The sequence below is a fragment of the Ailuropoda melanoleuca genome, chromosome 1 (genome assembly GCF_002007445.2).
Source record: "Ailuropoda melanoleuca isolate Jingjing chromosome 1, ASM200744v2, whole genome shotgun sequence".
Taxonomy (NCBI): domain Eukaryota; kingdom Metazoa; phylum Chordata; class Mammalia; order Carnivora; family Ursidae; genus Ailuropoda; species Ailuropoda melanoleuca.
This window is the reverse complement of record NC_048218.1, coordinates 433,404-452,125: the sequence shown is the minus strand read 5'-3', so window position 1 is coordinate 452,125 and position 18,722 is coordinate 433,404. Positions and strand designations below refer to the sequence as shown.

Genomic DNA, 18,722 nt, shown 5'->3' with positions numbered 1-18,722 from the left:
ACACTGGGATGAAGGGGGGTCTACAGAGGTGCACAAATGTACCCATAACACAGCGATCCGCTCCTAAGCACACGTCTTCAAGGAATGGGTACCCGGGCCCCAAAAGACAAGCACAGAGTGTTCACAGCAGGAGGATTCATAGGAACCCCCTGAACGGCCCCCAAGGATCCAAGACAAACCGATGGATAAATAAAGTTTGCCACATGCACGCCACAGACATGCTGACAGCAAGGGAGAGGCGGGCTTTGCTGCTTTGCGACCACCTGGCTGGGCCTCACAAGCACCAAGTGAACGGAGAAAGCCAGACCCACAAGTCCCACCGTGGGATCCCCCAAGTGTGGGATCGGAGCCGCCTGAGGAGAATCCGAAGGGAAGCTTCTGGTAACATGTGTGTGCCCGCTGTGGTCACACGGGCGTGTCCACTTCATGACAATTCATCAGGCACCGCACGTGAGATCCAGGCATCTCTCTCTACGCGTGCCAGATGTCAACCGGACAGGCTTATTTAAAAACCACCGTTTAGGGGCACCTGGGTGGCACAGCGGTTAAGCATCTGCCTTCAGCTCAGGGCGTTTNAAAAACCACCGTTTATGTGGACACAGACACAGCTGCGATATACATCTTTTTTACCAATATTAAGATGTGAAAAATAACTGATTGTTGTGTTATAGCTGTGCTACTCTGAGCCCCTACTACACAGAGTTGATACAGAACTGACCTAGGAACAACATGGACTTGAATTTTGCGGGTCCACTAGTAAGTGGATTTTTCTCGATAAATACCGTACAGTACCGTTAAGGGTACTTTCTCTTCCTTATCATTTTCTTTAATATTAGTTTCCTTTTCTCCAGCTTACGTTATTGTAAGAATACAATACATGAAAGATACAACATGCAAATATGAATTCATCGACTGCATATGTTATTGGAAAGACTTCGGTCAACAGTAGGCTATCAGCAGTTAGGATTTCAGGGAATCGAAAGTTATATGCAGATTTTCAACTGCGCGGGGGTTTGGCATCCCTAACCCCTTGTCCATGGGTCTACAGTACTTCGAGGCATACAACTGGATTCAGGAACACTGGAAATCCCTTCCGTTACTAAACGAGTTTTATTCCAGAGTCCCCTCCCTGCAGTGAGTCATCCACCCCAGCAACACCATGCTCTCGGCGTCCAGGGTGGCAGCATCCCAGCTCTTGGCTCCTGAATGGGTAGCACCCATGGCTCAGTGAGCAAACATCCCTGTGCCAAGGCCACCCTTACCTGATCTCCCCGGCCCTATGGTCTGGGAAACACTCATGGAAAAGCTTCAGTGCCTGCATCACGGCTGAGGTACACTCCACATACGTGTAGTCGATCATGATGTCCCCTGGGAGACGGAAGGAAGGATCAACACATACATGAGCTTTCACTTTGTCACCCAATCTGGCAACTCACGCCAAACCATAAAGAATGAGAGCGCCATAACACACAGAGCCTTCATGGGACAGCAAGAGCCTGACCGTCCTCCAGAGGAGATAAGGAAAGAGTCCCCAGTGACTGGCCCAGGAGACATGGCCACCAGGTGGGAGGGTGTCCGGCACCTCCACAGTGACCTGGAGACCCACATCTGGCTGTAGGACATTTGGGCCAGTGGGAGAGTGAACGAGAGAGGCAAGGGCAGAGCTACACCCACCCCAACTAGACCACGATGAACAGTCGTAGAAGCGAGACCGAGACCGGGAAGCAGGGGTCCCGGGGCACGTGAGGGCATACGGAGGGACAGAAGCTGTCCTGGCAGACGGGAACCGCGGCACACCGCAGGGAGCACACACGGCCAGCGGGCTCCCACCCGCACCTCCTTGCAGGGTGCCTGGGCTCTGTGAAGACCAGCCAGGACACAGGATGGATTCCACAGAGCACAGAGCACACGGCAAGAGCCAGCCCAGGCTCAAGCCAGAGAGCCCAGTGTGAATCCCACTGACTCCTCCACCAACCTCTGAGAAACAAAACCCCAGCTTTTCCATCCACAACCATGGGTACTATGGCCACCTTCAGAGGTTAAGAAGCACAGAACACTCCATGGCTTAGGGGGTGCTCCTTAAAGGATCCACCATCATCTGCCAGCACCTTTGCTGGCACTGCTCCTGGCCTGGAGAAAGAACTCAGAGCTCTGGTTGATGAATCCATCTCACGGCGTGCAGGGTCCCTGGGTTTATGTACCACCTGGCTGGCCAACCACTCACCGAAGACCTCCGAGGGGTTCAGCAGCTCCAGCAAGTGCCCCCCACGCTTAGTCTCATAGGTGGCAAACCCTCCATCAGAATTTCTCATGTTCAGCAACTAAAACCAGAGAGAGGACTTCCTGAGAGCTCACCCATGTACTTAAGCATGAAGGGGAGCCCACAAGCTGTGGTGGACCTTTCTAGAAACACCCAAGGCTAAGGCCCGTGGAGCAGGGGTGGGGAACAGGGAGCCGGTTCTCGCATTAAACCGAGACCCTTGGTGCCTAGGGCAGTGGGCTGCAACTTTATCAAGCAGGTGCTCCACGAGTGACCATGTGGGACCCTGGCGTGCACCTGCTCATCCATCTATAAATCACGTGTACTGCCAAGCTGCGTGATCTCCGCTGTAAAACACGCACAGAAACTGGGTGTACTGAAAGGATTTTGTACAGACACAAACAGAATTTCTCATTTTCTCTTCAGACACCCAGTGGAGAATGCCAGCCCCCCCTGGTGAGTAGCCAGATCCACGAGCCCCCAGCACAGGGCTCATGGTCTCCCCAAACACAGATGCCATCAGAGGATGCGCCCCTCTGGGCTTGCAGTCTGACCCCGGGGGTGTGCGGAGACAAACGCCGTGGGAAGTGCAGCTCACATGCAGAGCTAAGCGGACCTGAGTGTGTGTGGAGGGGCGGCCCGGGCTCCATCGGGCACACTGCCCCATGCCCAGAGCCCCAGGCCCAGCAGCCTCACCACAGCAACAGCATCACAGAGCTGCTCTCGCGAGACGTGCTTGGTGACAAAGGGACAGCTTTCCTGCAGGAGAAGGATGGCCTTCAAGGCCTCAGCTGTGCAGTCGGCAACAATCCAGCCACAATCCAGCGTGCTGAAGGGGAAGCCACCCTGCAAAGCGTGGGGCCTGTCATGGCCAGGGCGGACGGCCGAGCCTGTACCCTGGTCGTCAGGACCTCCCACAGTAAGAGCACCCTCTTCCCCAGTGCAGGGGCCCGGCCACCCCAGAGGTGCGGCTACAGCTTAACCCCACACACACGTGGACAGGCCTCCCAACCCGCTGTGAGAAGGCACACACACTGCGTCCACGCTCCCACACACCCAGAGGAGCTGCCCTCCGCCCTCGGCAGCACCGTGTCACCCTAATCCATGTTCCGACAGAACGTGGTCTCTGCTATCGGCACATACTGCCATCTAAAAGCATCTCTGAGACACAGGTGTGTGAGCACAGCCCCTGACGTGGCAGCGTGAGGAAGGCCCACCTCACATACACATTCCGCCAGTCAGGGAAACTTCGGACGCACCGATGGAACCCCATGCTGTGTGTCTACTGGAGCAGGGAGCCCCAGGAAGCCGAGGGAAGAGCCCTCTTAAAGGGCAAAGCACAGCCAACCAGGGCACAGGATTCGGGGCAAACAGGGTTGGCCGTGGTACCTTGCTCATCTGGCGGTAGAACTTCTGGTAGTCAGGGGGGTTGTCTGGGACCTGGGAGGCATCCAAGAGGCACATGTGGAAAGGAGGAGGTCCCACATCACCATCAGATGCAGACACTGGGGCCGGCAGGGGCTGGTACGGTTATGCAGGGACCCGCAGCTGCTGCCCTATGGCCCTCTCAACCATCAGAGCCAAAGGCACCCTTCAAGGCATCACCCCCGTGGCCCGTGTCCCATGGCCCACAGCCCCATCCACTGCTGGGGAAACATGACCAGGCACTGAGGTGGACTGGGCAGGCAGGGGTGCCAAGGGAGAGGTGAGGAGGTGACACCCCTGCCTGTGGGAAGCCCCACCAGCCCCTGCCACAGGCCAGATTCAGCCTCACCTGGGAGATCCGGAGAAACTCATGTGCCTCCTGCAGGGAAGACGAAAACTCAGGCCTGTGCTGTGCCCCTGCCTGGAAGAGACAACAGAGGCTGAGCCGCTCACTGGCACAAGCCTGCACAGGTGAGCTGGTTCCCAGACAATCCTGGTGACGTCTTGCCACCACTGGGAAACAGGAGCAAACCCACCTGTGTCTCAGGCTCTTCTGTTTCTGCTGACAAATCAGAAAGATGTGATGGAGAAATGAAAGAGACAGAGAAGAGAGTCCACACCAAACCCGGCCCAGCCCATCCCGTGTCCAGATGACCCCGGCCACATCTAAGGCAGACCCCCATGTGCCCCAGACCCCTCCTCAAGGCTCTCCAGAATGTCACCACCCTCAATCCCACCAGCACAAAAACACATTCTGGTTTCTCTCCAGCATGTGCTCGGAGGTAACCATAATGAGCAGTGTGGTGTTGAGAAAAGCCTAGAGCCCGCTCCCCCTGCTAGAAGTTTCCGGCCCTGTTTCCCCAGGAACAGACCTTACAAGGCTCCCTGCTCCTGAAGATTCCCAGCTGGCCCACCACCCAAAGCTGCTGGGCAAGACCACTGTCTCAGTGGGACCATCACCAGAGACCTCAGAGCCCAGGTGAGCAAAGAGTCAGGGTCAGCAGCTGCCATATCCACACTGCAAGGAGCAGTGGACACCCAGGAAGGTCAACTAGAGGCTGAAGAACAGGGAGGCAGAGCCACATACCTCTAGCATAGCCTGGATGGCAAATGCGGTGTCCCACACCTGTGAGCCGTTGGTGCCCTGCACGCAAGGACAAGCCATTAGAGCAGCAGTGCAGCTCCCCCAACCCACCCACATTACCCAGGATCTGACGGGGACCTGGGGGGCCAAGGAGGAATCTGGGGGCTCCCAACAGCTCCTACAAAGAGGTGGGAGCCCAGCCAACTCCTGACCCCAAGCTCCATGCTTTGTGCACCCCTCAATGCCCACGAGGGCCGGAGAGGGGCTGTTCCTGCAGGCAGGTGAGGGTTAGGCAGCCCCACCTGGTGCCTGTGACACTCTTGCCCTTGACCAGAAACACCCCCTCACATATGAGTACACCTGGATGTGGTGGGGCCTGGCTAAGGCCTCAACGGATCGGGAAGGCCCCCTTCAAATCCCACCCTAGCAGCCTAGTTCACCAGTCAACACTCTGGTCCCACGAGAATGCCAGTGGCCAAATCCCACTGAAACAGAGATAGATGGGGACAGACACTCAGATAATAGGGACAGGGTTGGCAACATCAGAGCCCTGACCAATTGACAGCCCTGAGGGGGCATCAGAAACCATGGCCTTGCAGGACAATATGTAGGAAGGCCGCCTGCCACCAGGAAAGCCTCCTGGACGAAAGAAACCAAAACCAGTTCAGGATCAAGACTCAGGGTCTAACCACCAGTTGCAGAAAATACAGGGCACAGAGGAAACAATCAGGCAGATCCAGAAGGCGGGTGCTCTAGGAACTAATCACCCAGGAAGGAAGGGCGCCCAGGCCACTGGACAAACGTGGCTTCGAGAACCAGCCACCTGGCTCAAAACCTGACGCCAACAAATGTGCCACAAAACCAAACTAGGGACTGTCATCAACCCTGCAAGGCATTGACACCAGCACAGCCATTTTGTAAGAACAAACCAGCTAGGGCACCGAAGGACTCAGAGGACACAAACAGCCTACATGGGGGCTCGACGCCCTCCTCCTCTTGGCAGGTAGGAGTCAGGGAGCTGGGAGTAACGCAAGGACACTGAGGTGAACTCTGCACTACATGCTGCTGGGTCTGTGTGTACCCGTCCTAAAGGGCCAGTGGCCCACCCGATTCAAGAACACTGCTGGAGGCTCCACGTTCCCACACTGAGCCAACTGGTGACAGCAGCCAAAACCCCCACAGCTCCCAAGCTCACTGCTTTCAGAGCCCCTGCAGCGGGTCTGGACCAGGTCAGCCCCAGCCACACTGGGATCAGGCACCTCCACCCCCAGGGTCACACACAGGAAACAAGCCGGCGGCAGAACATCATCTGCGGTAAATGGCACAAAACGGGAGCAGCGAATGTAGAGAAGGGCCACGTGGGAGCACATCGCAGACGGAAACCCTTCAAGGCAAGGGCAGCTCTGCAGGTGCTCGGCTGGGGGCGTGAAGCACAGGTTCCTCCTGCCTGACGCCTGCCACTCTTCTGCATGTCAGGCCCAGCATGCGAGCACTGGGGTCAGTGGTCTCAGCGGAACTAGACCGGCCCATCGAGAATGCCATGTGACGCTCATCCCTTCCTGACCTGCAGCTCTGAACCACGCTGGCTTACAGACTGCTCCCACGGGCCGGGGGCGCTGCTGCAGACCCTCAGCCCTCCCACAACCCCTGGGGCCTGTCAGCATCCCTGCCACTGGCTGTCCCCTCAGACGCAGGACTGGAGATACTTGCAGCCGCTCAGCACACGCTGCCAGAACTCACTGTGAGGAACAGTTATCTTAACACACCCAAACAACAGGAATGGTTGAAAAGGAAGAAAGCGGCCATGGCCTTGTAGCCTTTACCTGCATTTTCATGCCATCGAGGCCCAGCCTGTGAGGACAAGAAAAGCCCAGGTCAGGGAGTAGAGGGCAGAGAGCTGAAGTCAGGTGGCCACCCAGAGCCCAGCTCACCCCGCATACGGCAGCAGGCCCACATGGCCGCCAGAGGGAAGAGGCCCCCTTGAGTGCAGGACTCCCCGTGTGGGACACCGTGGGACACACCCACCCACCAGGGTCCCACCTCAATCAGTGACTGACCAGTTATCCTTGTCGGGGAGGCCTTCCTGACATTCACCTGAACCTGCCCACCTGCCCACAGGCTTCCAAGTTTTACCTTCCAAAACCACCAGAAGTGCCTGCTACATGGCAGATCTTTTAACTCAAAGATAACCTTCACTATCTTCCACAAACCCTGAAATTCCTGGTTCCAGGTGTTACCCCAACCCCACAGCACCCTCGCCAGGACACTGAGATATGGGATCCTGTGCCTGCCGCTGTGCCCAGGGAGGCCCCCATGCATGTCTGCCCTTGGCTCTCAGTCACACGTGACAGGAACCTAGTGACCCTGACCAGCCAGGCCCTTCCAGCGACTCACCAGAGGTAATCAGGAATCCTGGAGATGTGCTCCTGGAAGGCAGAGGAGGCCGGCCCATCCACGTACCAGCGCACAAGCATGTTGATGGTTTTTGAGATCTGTGGGAGACATGGCCCCATCAGGACCCTGTTCCAGACCTACAGCAGCTCCCAAGCATGAGGATTACAGCCCAAACACTGGGCCCCCAGCACAACCTCACTCTAGGCCGGACCAGGGCTTCCACTCTGAGCGGAGCACTCATGGCTCGCCAGGCCCTGAGAGCCAGAGACCAAGCGAGGGTTGTACCCCCAGAAAGAGAGGCAGGAAAGGCCTGAGGCACGTGCACAGAGAGAAGGCAGGGCATCCTGTGAGAGACAACATGAGCCGAGCCAGGTGGCAAGCGAGCACAGCCACCTTGAGGGCTGGGGGCCCCCCGTGGGGCCCGTGGTGGGCATGTGGGGTGTGCCGTGTCTTATGCTGCCTCAGATAACTCAGACAGAGAGAACAGCACAGCCTGAGGAGCATGGGAGAGACAAGACAGACAAGACCTGTGGGACAGGGACTGCTTTAGAATGTTCTAAAGACCCAAACCTTGCACTCTGGCATCTCGTAAGATCCAGTTAGCACTGCACTTCTCATTCAAGTCAGATGTGCTCTACTCAGCGATAAGCCAAAAGCCCACACAGGATCACACTGCTGCTAAAAAGGAAAAGACCCACGGCTGCACTGAGGCAGCCACAGGTCACAATCCAGCAGGGTGCGCAAGCCCCGCAGAACACCAGCCAGCAGCATCAGGAGTAGGCTGCGTGACACAGCACCAACTGGACTGACCCAGAAAAGCTGCCATCATGGCCCGCCAGGGGCCCAGAACAACAGTGTCTCCTGCAGCTATCACCCCACAGCTGTGAGGCAGCACCCCAACCCTGCGCTGCCTGGGATATACCTGCCTCTACAAGTGTGTCCTCGCTGGGCCTCTGCCAGGCCTCACAGCTTCACAATGCAAAGCCAGGTCAGAAGCCCAGAGGCTCAGAGGTGAGAGCTCTGAGTCACCAGGCTCAGCAGGAATCAGGGCTGGAACCCAAGCACCCCAGCACTCTAAACCCCACAAGGCAAGGGCAGATAGCGAGTTCTGTGGGGAGATGGTCAAGGGAGGAAAAGCATCCCTCCCAACTGGCCAGAAAGATCTTGAGAGGTGGCCCAAGGAGTAGCATTCCCAACAGGCCAGGTGGTGGGGAGGGAAGAGGGTACTAGATGTGGGAGGAGCACAGGGGACAGATAGGGGGGGCTCCTGTCTGCCAGACTCGGGTGGGAGACCTCACCTCCAGGAAGACCCTCACTCCCAGCTCCAGAGACTGGCCTCGAGAGGGCCTCCTACCCCAGCTCCTCACCCCACATAGGGGGTACAGACACAGGGCAGTGGGAGCACTGACCGGGCCAATGCTGATGCACTTGGAGAAGAGGTCATCTGCCACGATGTGCTCATACAGCGTCTGGATGGCCCGCTGCCGCAGGCTGGTGCTGTGGTGGCGCTCATACAGGTTGAGTAATGCTGCAGGGGGTTAGGTCATCAGCACAGGACAGCACCTGAGCCCTTCCCTATCCTGTCTTCCCCACTGACCCTCCCTGACATTCTGGTATGCTGACCTGCCCTGCCCCTAGTGCTGTGTTTCCTGAACGGAAATCCAGATGGGGTGCATCTCAGCGTTGACTGAGGCAGGGACCCAGCTCCCACCCTGGGGCCCAGCACAGAAGACATGAGCAAGGGGATGCACGAGCAAGGGAACATGACCCTTCCACACATGGCACCCCATGCTGGCCCCCAGGCCACCAAGGTTCCTGCAGGGAGATGGGCCTACACTGGGCTCCATGGAGACCTGCACCTCCTCCCCAAAGGGAAGGAACAAGTGTGCCCTCCAGGCCCACAACTCCCAATCCTCCTGTCCAGGAGCTCCAGCCCCAGGCTTGCTCCAGGGGCAGAGACAGAGCAGACCTACTGGACACGAAGCACACACGGCTGCCCTCCTGGTCACCACGGGGCCCCAACGACAGGGGGTGAGAAAGGGGAGGGGACTCAGCATCACTTGAGGTGCCAGCCAAGTCCTGGGAGGCCCGCCAGCCCCTCAGGAAGCACCCACCGTACACCACACGGAGCAGCCAGCTGTGCGGTGTGTACAGGTCATCGGGTGCCACGCTGCTCCTGTGCGCCGGCCAGTCGATGCTGGCATAGTCGTCCACGTAGAGTTCCTGGGGGGCAGCAGCACCTCAGCACCCCCCTCACCCACTGCCGTCCCAGGGGCACACCCTAATGAGCATCCTGCACCCGGAGCCCCATCTCGGGACCTGCTTCCCCAGGCGGACTCTGCTCCTAGGTGCCCTGAGCCCATCCCACCACACAAGCCCCTCTGGGCAGTCGCCTAGGGTCCGGGAAGGGGACTCCACCCTCACTCCCTGGAACTCAGCTCCACACGGTCCCAGGCAAGCAGGCATGCACAGTCAGACTCGAGGGTGATCCCCAGGCCTGGGGGTCCCTGCCCAGGACTTCTTACCTGGCGAAGGCTCTGGACCAGTGGGTCCTCCTTAGCGCTCAGCCGGGTGGCATAGCAGTAGCTCATGGGCAGGTAGACCTGTCGGCAGTGGCACCAGAGCGTGGAGGGATGCGCAGGTACCCAGGCAGGAAACAGCCTGCGGAACAGCCCGTCAGCAGAAGGTCCTGGCCCCCTCCAGCACCACCCGTGCAGCCCCAGGCCGTCGGCACGGCCACCAGCATGACACACCCATGCTCCTGTGGGGCGCCTACAGGCACAGTCTGCAGGAGTGACAACCACTCCTCCTGGTTCAGCTGCACACATCTAAAGCCAGGAAACTTGACTTCTAAACTTTCAGGACTGTCTGCGGGTTTCTCAGCAGGGACAAAGGTACCACGGTAACATAAAATATTAATGGAGAAACAGGGTGAAGGGTCTACGGGAATATTCTGGACTATCTTTGCAACTTTTCCGGAAATAAAAAGTTTATCTAAAACCCTTCAGAACTGGCACATCTTCCCAAGGACTGAGGCTTTGAGGGTTATTTTCACCAACATGTTTTTGCCCAGACATTTAGCCTGACCCTAGCATATGCAGCTCCGCCAGCTTCCTGGGTGGGTGGGTACCTGGGGTATTTCCCACTTTCCCTTCAAGCCTGTCCTCACGTGTGAGGGGCATGGGCAGGCCAGCCATGAGCTGGGCAGGTACCCACCACTCCCACCAACTCTGGTCTCGGGCCACTTCCCTCACTCTCCAGGGCTCCTCCCCTCACTTTAAAGGGCATATTTTACAGCTTCTCTGCAGCTGGACTGGTTCAGGATCGCAGGTCCTGCACCCTGCACACCTTCACCCACCCCTCCAAAACCACTCCAGGAAAGACCAGCACTGACCGCCAGGCCCACCACGTAAGGGCACAGACAACAGTGTCCAGATACCCACACGCCCTCCCGGCACCGGCTCAGTGTCTTCCTCTGCCCACTCCTTACACACTGGACAGGTCCACGGTGCACCTGGCAAGCTGCCGGTGAGGAATGCAGGGATGACCCCAGAATCTCTCCCCACCTCCTCTCAAATGCCAGCCTTGGGTAAGAGCACCCCTCCCACCACCTCACCTCACCACCCTCTGCCCCCGTCAACACCCCTCAAGGCTGCAGAGGTGGGGCCCTCAACCCTGGCATCAGAACCCTTCACCAAATATGACCTGCACCGAGGTCGTCTAACACAACAGCCCCCAGGTCCCTGACAGCTCCCTGGGGGGCCACGACATTGCTGACAGGCTCCAGACAGCCAGCAGGGGTTTTACCCAGGCTCTACCAGGGGTCTCACCTCCTGAAGGTGACACTGGGGGATTTACATACATATGAATGTATTCTGGGGAGATGCACAAAATGTTAAGACACTGGTTAGAATTATTACACAATAAGGAATTAGTGTTGATTCTGCTGAGTAAACAGCATTTTGATTCTATTAACAAGGAAATTCTTCTCTTTTAAAGATACACACCAAAGTGCTCACAGGTGACGTATGCTGTCTGGGATTAACTTTCCCAGTCACCGGCAGAAAGATAAGCAAACAGGAAAAAGCACAGCACACCCCAGTGCTGAGGCTGGCAAGGGCTGCACGGCCTACTGCCTTCTTATTTCTACTTCCACAGAGGCTCACAAAGTCCATAATGACAAGACAGCACAGCCTTCTGCAACAACACCAGAGCTTCACACTCCCCACACCAGCAGTTCTCCCAGCCTGGCGGGGCCCCACTCAGCTGCCACATGGCCCAAGCCCACAGTGCCTCTCTCCCTCCAGCCCAACTGGGAACCCCTTCCATCTGTCTGCAGGACTCAGCCAAGCAGGGCTTCCACTAGGAGCCTAACGCAGCCTCACTCCACAGAATGGACTGCCCCCTCATCTGTGTGATAGGCAGCAAGTGACCCAGAGCCTGTCACCCCACTCAGGAAGGCACTGGAAACCCAGCCACAAGTCAACCACAGAAGGGCAAGCATACCACATCTCTGGGAACAGAGTGTTGAGGCCTTCCCAGCTGTAAACGTTCAGGACAGCCAACCAGAACTTCCCCCAGGAAGGGATGACCACAGCACCACCTACGGAAAAGAAAAGTCCCATATCACCTGCCTTACTGAGATTAGCTCCTCAGGGATCACATGCGCCCTTTTTTGCATGAACTGAAGACAGTGCTAAGGGTCCTGAAAACCAGATGAGAAGCAGGCTCCAGAGCTGCTGCAGACTGCCCAACGGCACAGCTGCTGGGTGCAACCAGCGGCTTCCCCAGATAAGTGAGTCCAGCCCCAAGAGAGACATTCACAGCCTCTACCTGCAGGAAGGAGCACCCAGCACGTGTTGTGCAAGGAGTACCTTTCTTGTGAAGAATGTTCCGGGCTCGTACCAAGTCAGGATCATCAGGCCCGACACCCAGAATTCTCAGAGACACATAGTTGAGTGTAGTCCCAAACACTGTGGACTTATCCTCCATATGCCTTGGGGAGAGGAGATGGAATAAGAGAATGTCATATTTCAGTACTTCTAAGAAATTAAGCAAAGCTTTCAGCAAAATTCCCTGAGAAAAATCAAAAATGCTAAAATACCTTTCACTGACGTAACATGACAACATAAGAAACACTCAGAACTGCCGTTCCCCAATAAGAATTCACGTACCTCCCATAATTGAACAGTTGTAAAACTGCCCGTGCAGGACCTGCCTGCCCCCTCTGCTTACTTCCCACCCCTGAATCAACATGACCAGTCCCAGGGCAGTGACCCAACTAAGGCTCCTTCATCACTACAGCACACAGAACAAGCTCCAGAGGCCCCGTCAAGGGGCAAAAGGAGGCTGGGCTGTTCTCCAAGAACTCTGATGGAGAATCCCCATGGTATGGACTTAGCTCGCCAGGAGGAACCCCAGCCCTGGATGTAGAACAAGAGGTACCAGAGCCCATGACCACAGTGGGCAGGCACCTGACCACCCTGGGGGAAGGCCCTACTCCCAGAGCGAGCTATGTGTCAGAAAGGCACACTGAGAAATGGGGAGGAGCACCTGGCCCCCGGCTCCACCTGCTGCCATCCCAGAGTCAAGAACTTCCTTCAGCCTCAGTGATAATAGCCAGATGGCTTTCTGGGGGCTGTGAGTGTCAAGAGTCTCTCAACCAGTCATAAAGCCCAGTTACAACACAAGCTATAAAACCAATGCCCAGAGTGTGCAGCCACCTGTCCTGAGACCGAGGACACCAGGGTCCAGCTGGCACACAGCACCCAGCCAACCTCCCTCCTACCACGTTCTCCTCCCACCCACCCCAGGTCCATAGTAGCTACAGTCACCCCACTCCTGACAGGTGTGTCTCCTACATAAGAACACGTATGCACATACATGCACACATGTGCAGTAACAAAATGACTCACAGGCCCCAGCCGCCATCAGGGAGCTGCACTGACCGCAGGTACCGCACCATCTCTTCTCTATATCCCGCTGGCAAAGGGATCTGGGCCACATAGCATGTGATCAGGAGGCCTACGTGGCAGAAAAGATGTTCCTCACCGGGAGCAGGCACTCAGCACTGCTAAGCCCAGGCCTCTTTCCACGCACCCTACAGGGAGCTGATCCGGCGGTCTCCTTTTCATGGAAACGAGCCTGAGAAGGCTATTCCTTCCAGCCTCATCAGGGACTTTGGAAGTGAGGCCCCAGGGAGCAGCAACAACACATGACATTCCCTACATGGGGTGTGCAAAGCCCTCTCAACCACTCTAGGGTCCCACAATCCTGTCCACACCTACTGGAAAAGAAACACCAAATGGCTCATCCCAGGACAGGGTAAGATTTATTGCTTACGTTTTTCTGTTTTATAGGTTTTTTTCTAGCATGTGTCATTTTGCAAATGGGGGAGACGGCCAATGGCCAATAAATATTATCCAAAAAAAAAAAACCTTGCCAGCCTAGCCCTCCCGAATATGATGCTCACAGACCATCCCCAGCCCCACCTCCCTAGCCACATGCCTGTGGTGCCCTGCAAGGGAGGTGGGGGGGGGTGTCTTGGGGTAGGCCCCAGCCAAAACGCACCATGGAATACATGCCTCACTCTGGCTCAGAGGCATCAGAAACCCCACAAGACACGCACACGGAGACACATCCTAGAAGAAGGGCAGCTAGGTTTGGAGATGTGCAGGGATTCACTGAAAAAAATCATCCCAAATCAAGCCCATCTCTTTTCATTATAGTTATGATGCTGTCAAGACAAAGACACACACATGGCCAAGAAACAGAGCCAGCATCTTCCCCATTTTACAGGCAAAGAAACTGAGGCACGGGCCCCAAGTAGTAAGGCTGGGGCTGGAGCCCAGGGGGATGGACCCCAGAGTCAGGGCTCACCACAGTGATGCATATATGTGCACATATGACCAAATCCGATTCCCCACATCACATGAGGCAGCCAAGGCACAGTGAGGTCCTAACGCCTTGCCCGGGGTCAGAGCAAGCCAATGCCATGCCACTGCCTTCTCATAAAGACCCATGGGAATAGTCAATGCCACATGAACCACACTCAATGGGGAACTGTCTATACAGAATCATGGCCCCCAGGAGCATTTTCCAAATTAAAGCAGGAAAAGGAAGGACCAGTCAAAGCTCAGCCAGCCATGGAAAAACCCTGTATAGTACCTCTGAACAGACCAACCTAAGAAAGACGGTCTATCCAAAGTTCAAAAGGGGGAAGGAAAAGACCCAACCTGCAGCCTGCACAGGGGAGGAGCCCCGGCAGGCAGAGCCCAGAGCTGCAATAGCAAGCATGAAACAGTGCAGCTGTCCCTGGTGCTGTGCACGTATGACCTAGCCTCTCATCATGCCCATGTCATTGATGAGGTGACTGAGACACAGTGAAGTCCTGTCACCTTGCCCAGAGCAGGCAAATGCAGTGTTGCTGCCTCCCCATGAAGATCTCTGGCAACAGGCTCAATAGGCTCCAGGAGGGGCCAAAGAGAAGAAAGAGTCCCTTGACTTACCCCTAAGGACAGGCCCATAGGTCCCTGGACAAGAAGATACAATGCTGTACAGCCCAGGGGAGACAAGAGCATGATGGATTCCCAATGCTCCTCCCACTAGGAGAAAAAGAGTCCTTCTACATAAGTTCATAGAAGGGAATTTCTCACCTTACACAGCTGAGTATTTATTTAGTGAAACAGTCTCAGAACACAATGGTTTTAGCTAGCCAAATCAGTTCAGTACCCAGAAGGCCCAAATGACTCCTCCTAGGACTCACCAACTAAACCTGCAGGTTTCTGCCTGAGCTCCCTCAGCCACCCCTTCAAGGTAAGTTCACATGTGCAAGCTGCCTGGCCTCCCCCAACCTGCCCAGAGAAAACTTAAAGATCCCACCCATCAGGCGTCTGGCTGGCTCAGTCAGTTGGTAGAGCATGCAACTCTTGATCTTGGGGTTGTGGGTTTGAGCCCCACATTGGGTCGTAAAGATTACTTAAAAATAAAATCTTAAAAAAAAAAAACCAAACCTACCCATCACCTGCCCACCTCTGACACCTTTACAGAGGCTAGGTCCTCCACCTGGAGTGCCTCTGCCACTCTGTACTGGGACTCAAGAGCCACTCCTCCCCTGCCCCCACAAGAATACCCCTGGCTTCCCTCTTGAGAACACTGGGCTAGCGGTGCCTTCATTCCCATCCCCCAGCACCAACACCAGGGCAGCACAGGCACAGGGCAACCCTCCAGAGACCTTTCACAAGCAAGCTCCTGGGTTGTCACCTGCTTATTCACACCACGGCATTCACCATGGGCCTGAACCGGGCCTGGCCAGGGCCTCAAGAGTGCCCCAGGGTGGCCTCGCCCACAAGCTGGGCAGCACCCACCTACCTGGCAGGAGGAAGAGTGGGCCGCCATAATCCCCCGCCCAGTGCCCATCCTCAGCCTGCAGCCGCACGTAAAACACCATCCCGTTCAGAGCCCCTCCGTGGGCTGTGTCGGCTTCGGGCAAGTCCTTGAAGTAACTCCCCTGCCAAGGAGAGACAGACGGAAGCTGAGGGGTCTGAGGCCAGGCCGGGAGCCACGTCACGGACGGCCCAGGCCAAAGCAACGGGTCCGGACTCAGCGGTTCCCCCGTTACCGTCCGAAGTCTGCGAGCACCGCTCAGCCAAGCGAAAGGAAGGCTCGCCGTCCGTCAGGTTCCCGGTCACCTATCTCCACGACTCCTCGAGGCCACAGGCGCCACGCGTGTGGGATGCCCGCGCCGACGCCTCCTAGCGCTCGCTCCTCCGACCGGGGAGCTCTCGGCACGCACCGCACCGAGGACCCCACCTCGGAGGCCACGGCGGGCTCCCACGCGGCCCCGAGTGAGTTCACGGCCCGCCTGACACCTGCCCCCTCCTGCCCTGGGCAGCCCCGCGGCCCCGCCCCCGCGGCCCCGCGCCGCACTTACGGTGTCCAGGCCCAGGGAGTGCGCCTCCAGCGCCGTCTGCCCGCGGCCGGGGTCCTCCTCCCCCGCCAAGTACGTCCACGTCTGCCTGCCCCGCTCGCTGCGCAGGCGCCAGCGGCTGAGGTCGGTGGCGGGCTCCGTCTTGTAGGGGCCGCCTCGGCGACGCAGGCACCTGGGAGCGAGGGCGCGAGGGCGCGAGGGCGCTCGGCTGAGCCGCCGCGATCCTGTCCGGCAGCCCACGGGCAGGCCGCCCCCTCCCCGCCCCCGACCGCGCCCTCCCTTCTCGGGGGTCCCGGGACGCGGGGACTCACGTGCCCTCCGTCATGACCGCTCCGCACCGCTCGCCTCCTGCGCCCCTGCGCCCCCGCGCTGGCCCCTGGTCCCATACCCCGGCCCCCGCCGGCGCGCCTCAGCAGACACCGGGGAGCGGTGGGCCGATGCCTCTGCAGCCAATCAGAGCGCCGCGAAGGTGGGCCCAGGGCGAGCTCGGCCGCCTCAGTGGTCGAGAGCCCGACGTTGCTTCGCAATGAGGGCGTGGCCTGGGCGGGGTCTGAGCGGGACCGTAGCCAGGGGCGGGGCCAGGGCGGGGCCTGAAGTCTCGCCGGGAGCTCGCGTCCGCCCGGGAGTGACTTGCAGGGCGACGCGCGGAGGCCGCCGGCCTTGTGGGGAGGATCCCGGCACGCCTGAGGCGAGGGGGCAGGCGCGATCTGGGGGAGAGGCTCAGGCAGGGAGGAGCTGGTGCCCCGGAGGAGGCTGGGTGGCTGGAAGTGAGTGCGTGAGGGGAAGACGGTAGGCGGCAGCTGACGGCCCCGCTGGGCGGTGAGGTGGGAAGGTTCCTCGGAGGAGGACGGACGGCGGCGGGGACCGAGGACGCCGACAGGAGAGGCTCCTTGGGAGGCCGAGCCCCCGCGGCCCCGGGGCGGGGAGGGCCAGGCAGGGGCGTCAGGGGCCGCTCAGGGACGGTGTCAGCCACTCGCAGGGGTGCCCGGAGTTTGGGGGCCGCAGGATAACTCGAGGGTGAAAGGTCTTGACCGTGAGGAAAGAGGGAAAGGCGGAGACAGCGGGGACGGGGGCAGCGGGGACCCGGGCTGAGGGGCGGGGTCTAGCGCCAGAGGGCCCGACGCCACGCCCCCGGCAGACGGCCTGACAGCAGGCTGCGAGGGCTCCGGAGGCCTGTCGTGCACCCATCCCTGCCCTGCCGGCGCCCGGGGCACCCAGACTTTAGAGGGTCAGTAAAGGACGCTTGCCTCTTGCCATCCTCGTTCAGAAGCCGGCGACCGTGACACGGCGGGAAGATGGTATCAAAATGCCCGCCTTCCACTTTAAAAGCCAGTTTGGAAGACATGCCTGAGATCTGCCATCAAGAGGGCAATACTGATCCTCCCCGAAATCAGACAGGTATCTCTCCACCTCCCACCACAGCCTCCAGGCCACAGAGCTGCCCCGCCAAGCACCACGCAGCAAGTGCCGTGAGAAGATGCCCACCAGGCTTTAGGCCACAGAAAGTGTACTCAGAGAAGCCTGAGCGCACTTTACCCGGCTGTCCTCCCAAATTCACCACTCCACACTTCCCTGGGAGTAGAAAACAGACTGTAAGTTTGTCTCCAAACCTAAAGAATTAGGTGGGAATTAGGGCTCCAGCCTACATGCACGTCTCAAACCCAGAGTCTGGCAGAGCCAAGGTAGGAAAGAGGTTTCAATTGGAGCACAGTTTGAGTTTCGATACTTTACTGGACTTTTTAATGAGCAAAATAATATTTTTTTTAGTAACTTGGAAAGGAAAAAAGTGTAAAAATCCATTTGAGAATTCACAGATAAGAGTTTCTAGAGACAGTCATGGGAGAAAATAATGCTCCCCTCTACTTGCACCCTACCAATTCCAGCTTCTTCAATGAACTAGATATAAAAGACTTAAGTTTTTGGCATGAACAACTGGGCATAGGATGGTGTCATTTACAAAAGTAGAGAAGGTGTTGGGGAAAATTTCAACTTAGACTGGGGATACATTAAAACAGATGCTCATTAGACATGCAAGTAGGTTCACTGGAGTGGGCTGGTGTTCAAGAGAGAGGACAAGGCTAGAGAGAGGAATTTAGGAGTTACCTATTTTTAGGTGACGTTTGAAAACATCAGATTGGACAAGATCAACTAGAGAGTGAGTGTTCCAAAGAAAAGATTTTTAGGGGCGCCTGGGCGGCGCAGTAGTTAAGTGTCTGCCTTCTGCTCAGGGCGTGATCCCAGAGTTCTGGGATCGAGCCCCACATCAGGCTCCTCCACTGGGAGCCTGCTTCTTCCTCTCCCACTCCCCCTGCTTGTGTTCCCTCTCTCACTGGCGCTCTGTCAAATAAATAAATAAAATCTTAAAAAAAAAAAAAAAAGATTTTTAGGATGAGCCCCGGGGCACCGATAGTTCAGAAGAGGAGTGGCCAGAGAAACGGGAGAAAAACCAGAGTGAAACTTACATTCATGGAGGAGCCCAGTCCCGCTTCTCCCACTCAGCCATACAGCTTCAGGCAGTAAGAAGAGGATTCCTCTGGAGCAAATGGCCCCCAAAAGACCTGCAAACATTGGCATCTGAGACCCAGTGGAGATAAGTGGAGAAGCCTATCAGCTGGCAAGCTGTATCCCTT

The 18,722-nt window shown here is 57.3% G+C and overlaps 1 protein-coding gene across 4 annotated transcripts in view; it reads right to left on the bottom strand.

The window, feature by feature from the left end:
- The window catches only part of LSS (lanosterol synthase), a 34,688-nt gene extending 15,998 nt beyond the window's left edge, over positions 1–18,690 (bottom strand). For 2 of the 4 annotated variants that reach the window (XM_034654174.1, XM_019799482.2), the window contains exons 1-18: positions 18,555–18,690; positions 16,404–17,446; positions 16,096–16,264; positions 15,534–15,672; positions 13,079–13,187; positions 12,038–12,159; positions 11,670–11,766; positions 9,689–9,824; positions 9,278–9,386; positions 8,573–8,691; positions 7,164–7,261; positions 6,593–6,620; positions 4,773–4,829; positions 4,035–4,106; positions 3,650–3,700; positions 2,957–3,106; positions 2,225–2,321; positions 1,263–1,368 (exon numbers count right to left, since the gene is read on the bottom strand). In XM_034654174.1, the coding sequence (XP_034510065.1) occupies positions 1,263–1,368; positions 2,225–2,321; positions 2,957–3,106; positions 3,650–3,700; positions 4,035–4,106; positions 4,773–4,829; positions 6,593–6,620; positions 7,164–7,261; positions 8,573–8,691; positions 9,278–9,386; positions 9,689–9,824; positions 11,670–11,766; positions 12,038–12,159; positions 13,079–13,187; positions 15,534–15,672; positions 16,096–16,264; positions 16,404–16,417 (1,673 nt within the window). In that variant the 5' untranslated portion in view covers positions 16,418–17,446; positions 18,555–18,690. The remainder of the gene's footprint in view (positions 1–1,262; positions 1,369–2,224; positions 2,322–2,956; positions 3,107–3,649; positions 3,701–4,034; positions 4,107–4,772; positions 4,830–6,592; positions 6,621–7,163; positions 7,262–8,572; positions 8,692–9,277; positions 9,387–9,688; positions 9,825–11,669; positions 11,767–12,037; positions 12,160–13,078; positions 13,188–15,533; positions 15,673–16,095; positions 16,265–16,403; positions 17,447–18,554) is intronic. The other 2 variants (XM_034654184.1, XM_034654180.1) reach the window with 2 other exon arrangements.
- Between the last annotated feature and the right edge of the window lie 32 nt (positions 18,691–18,722).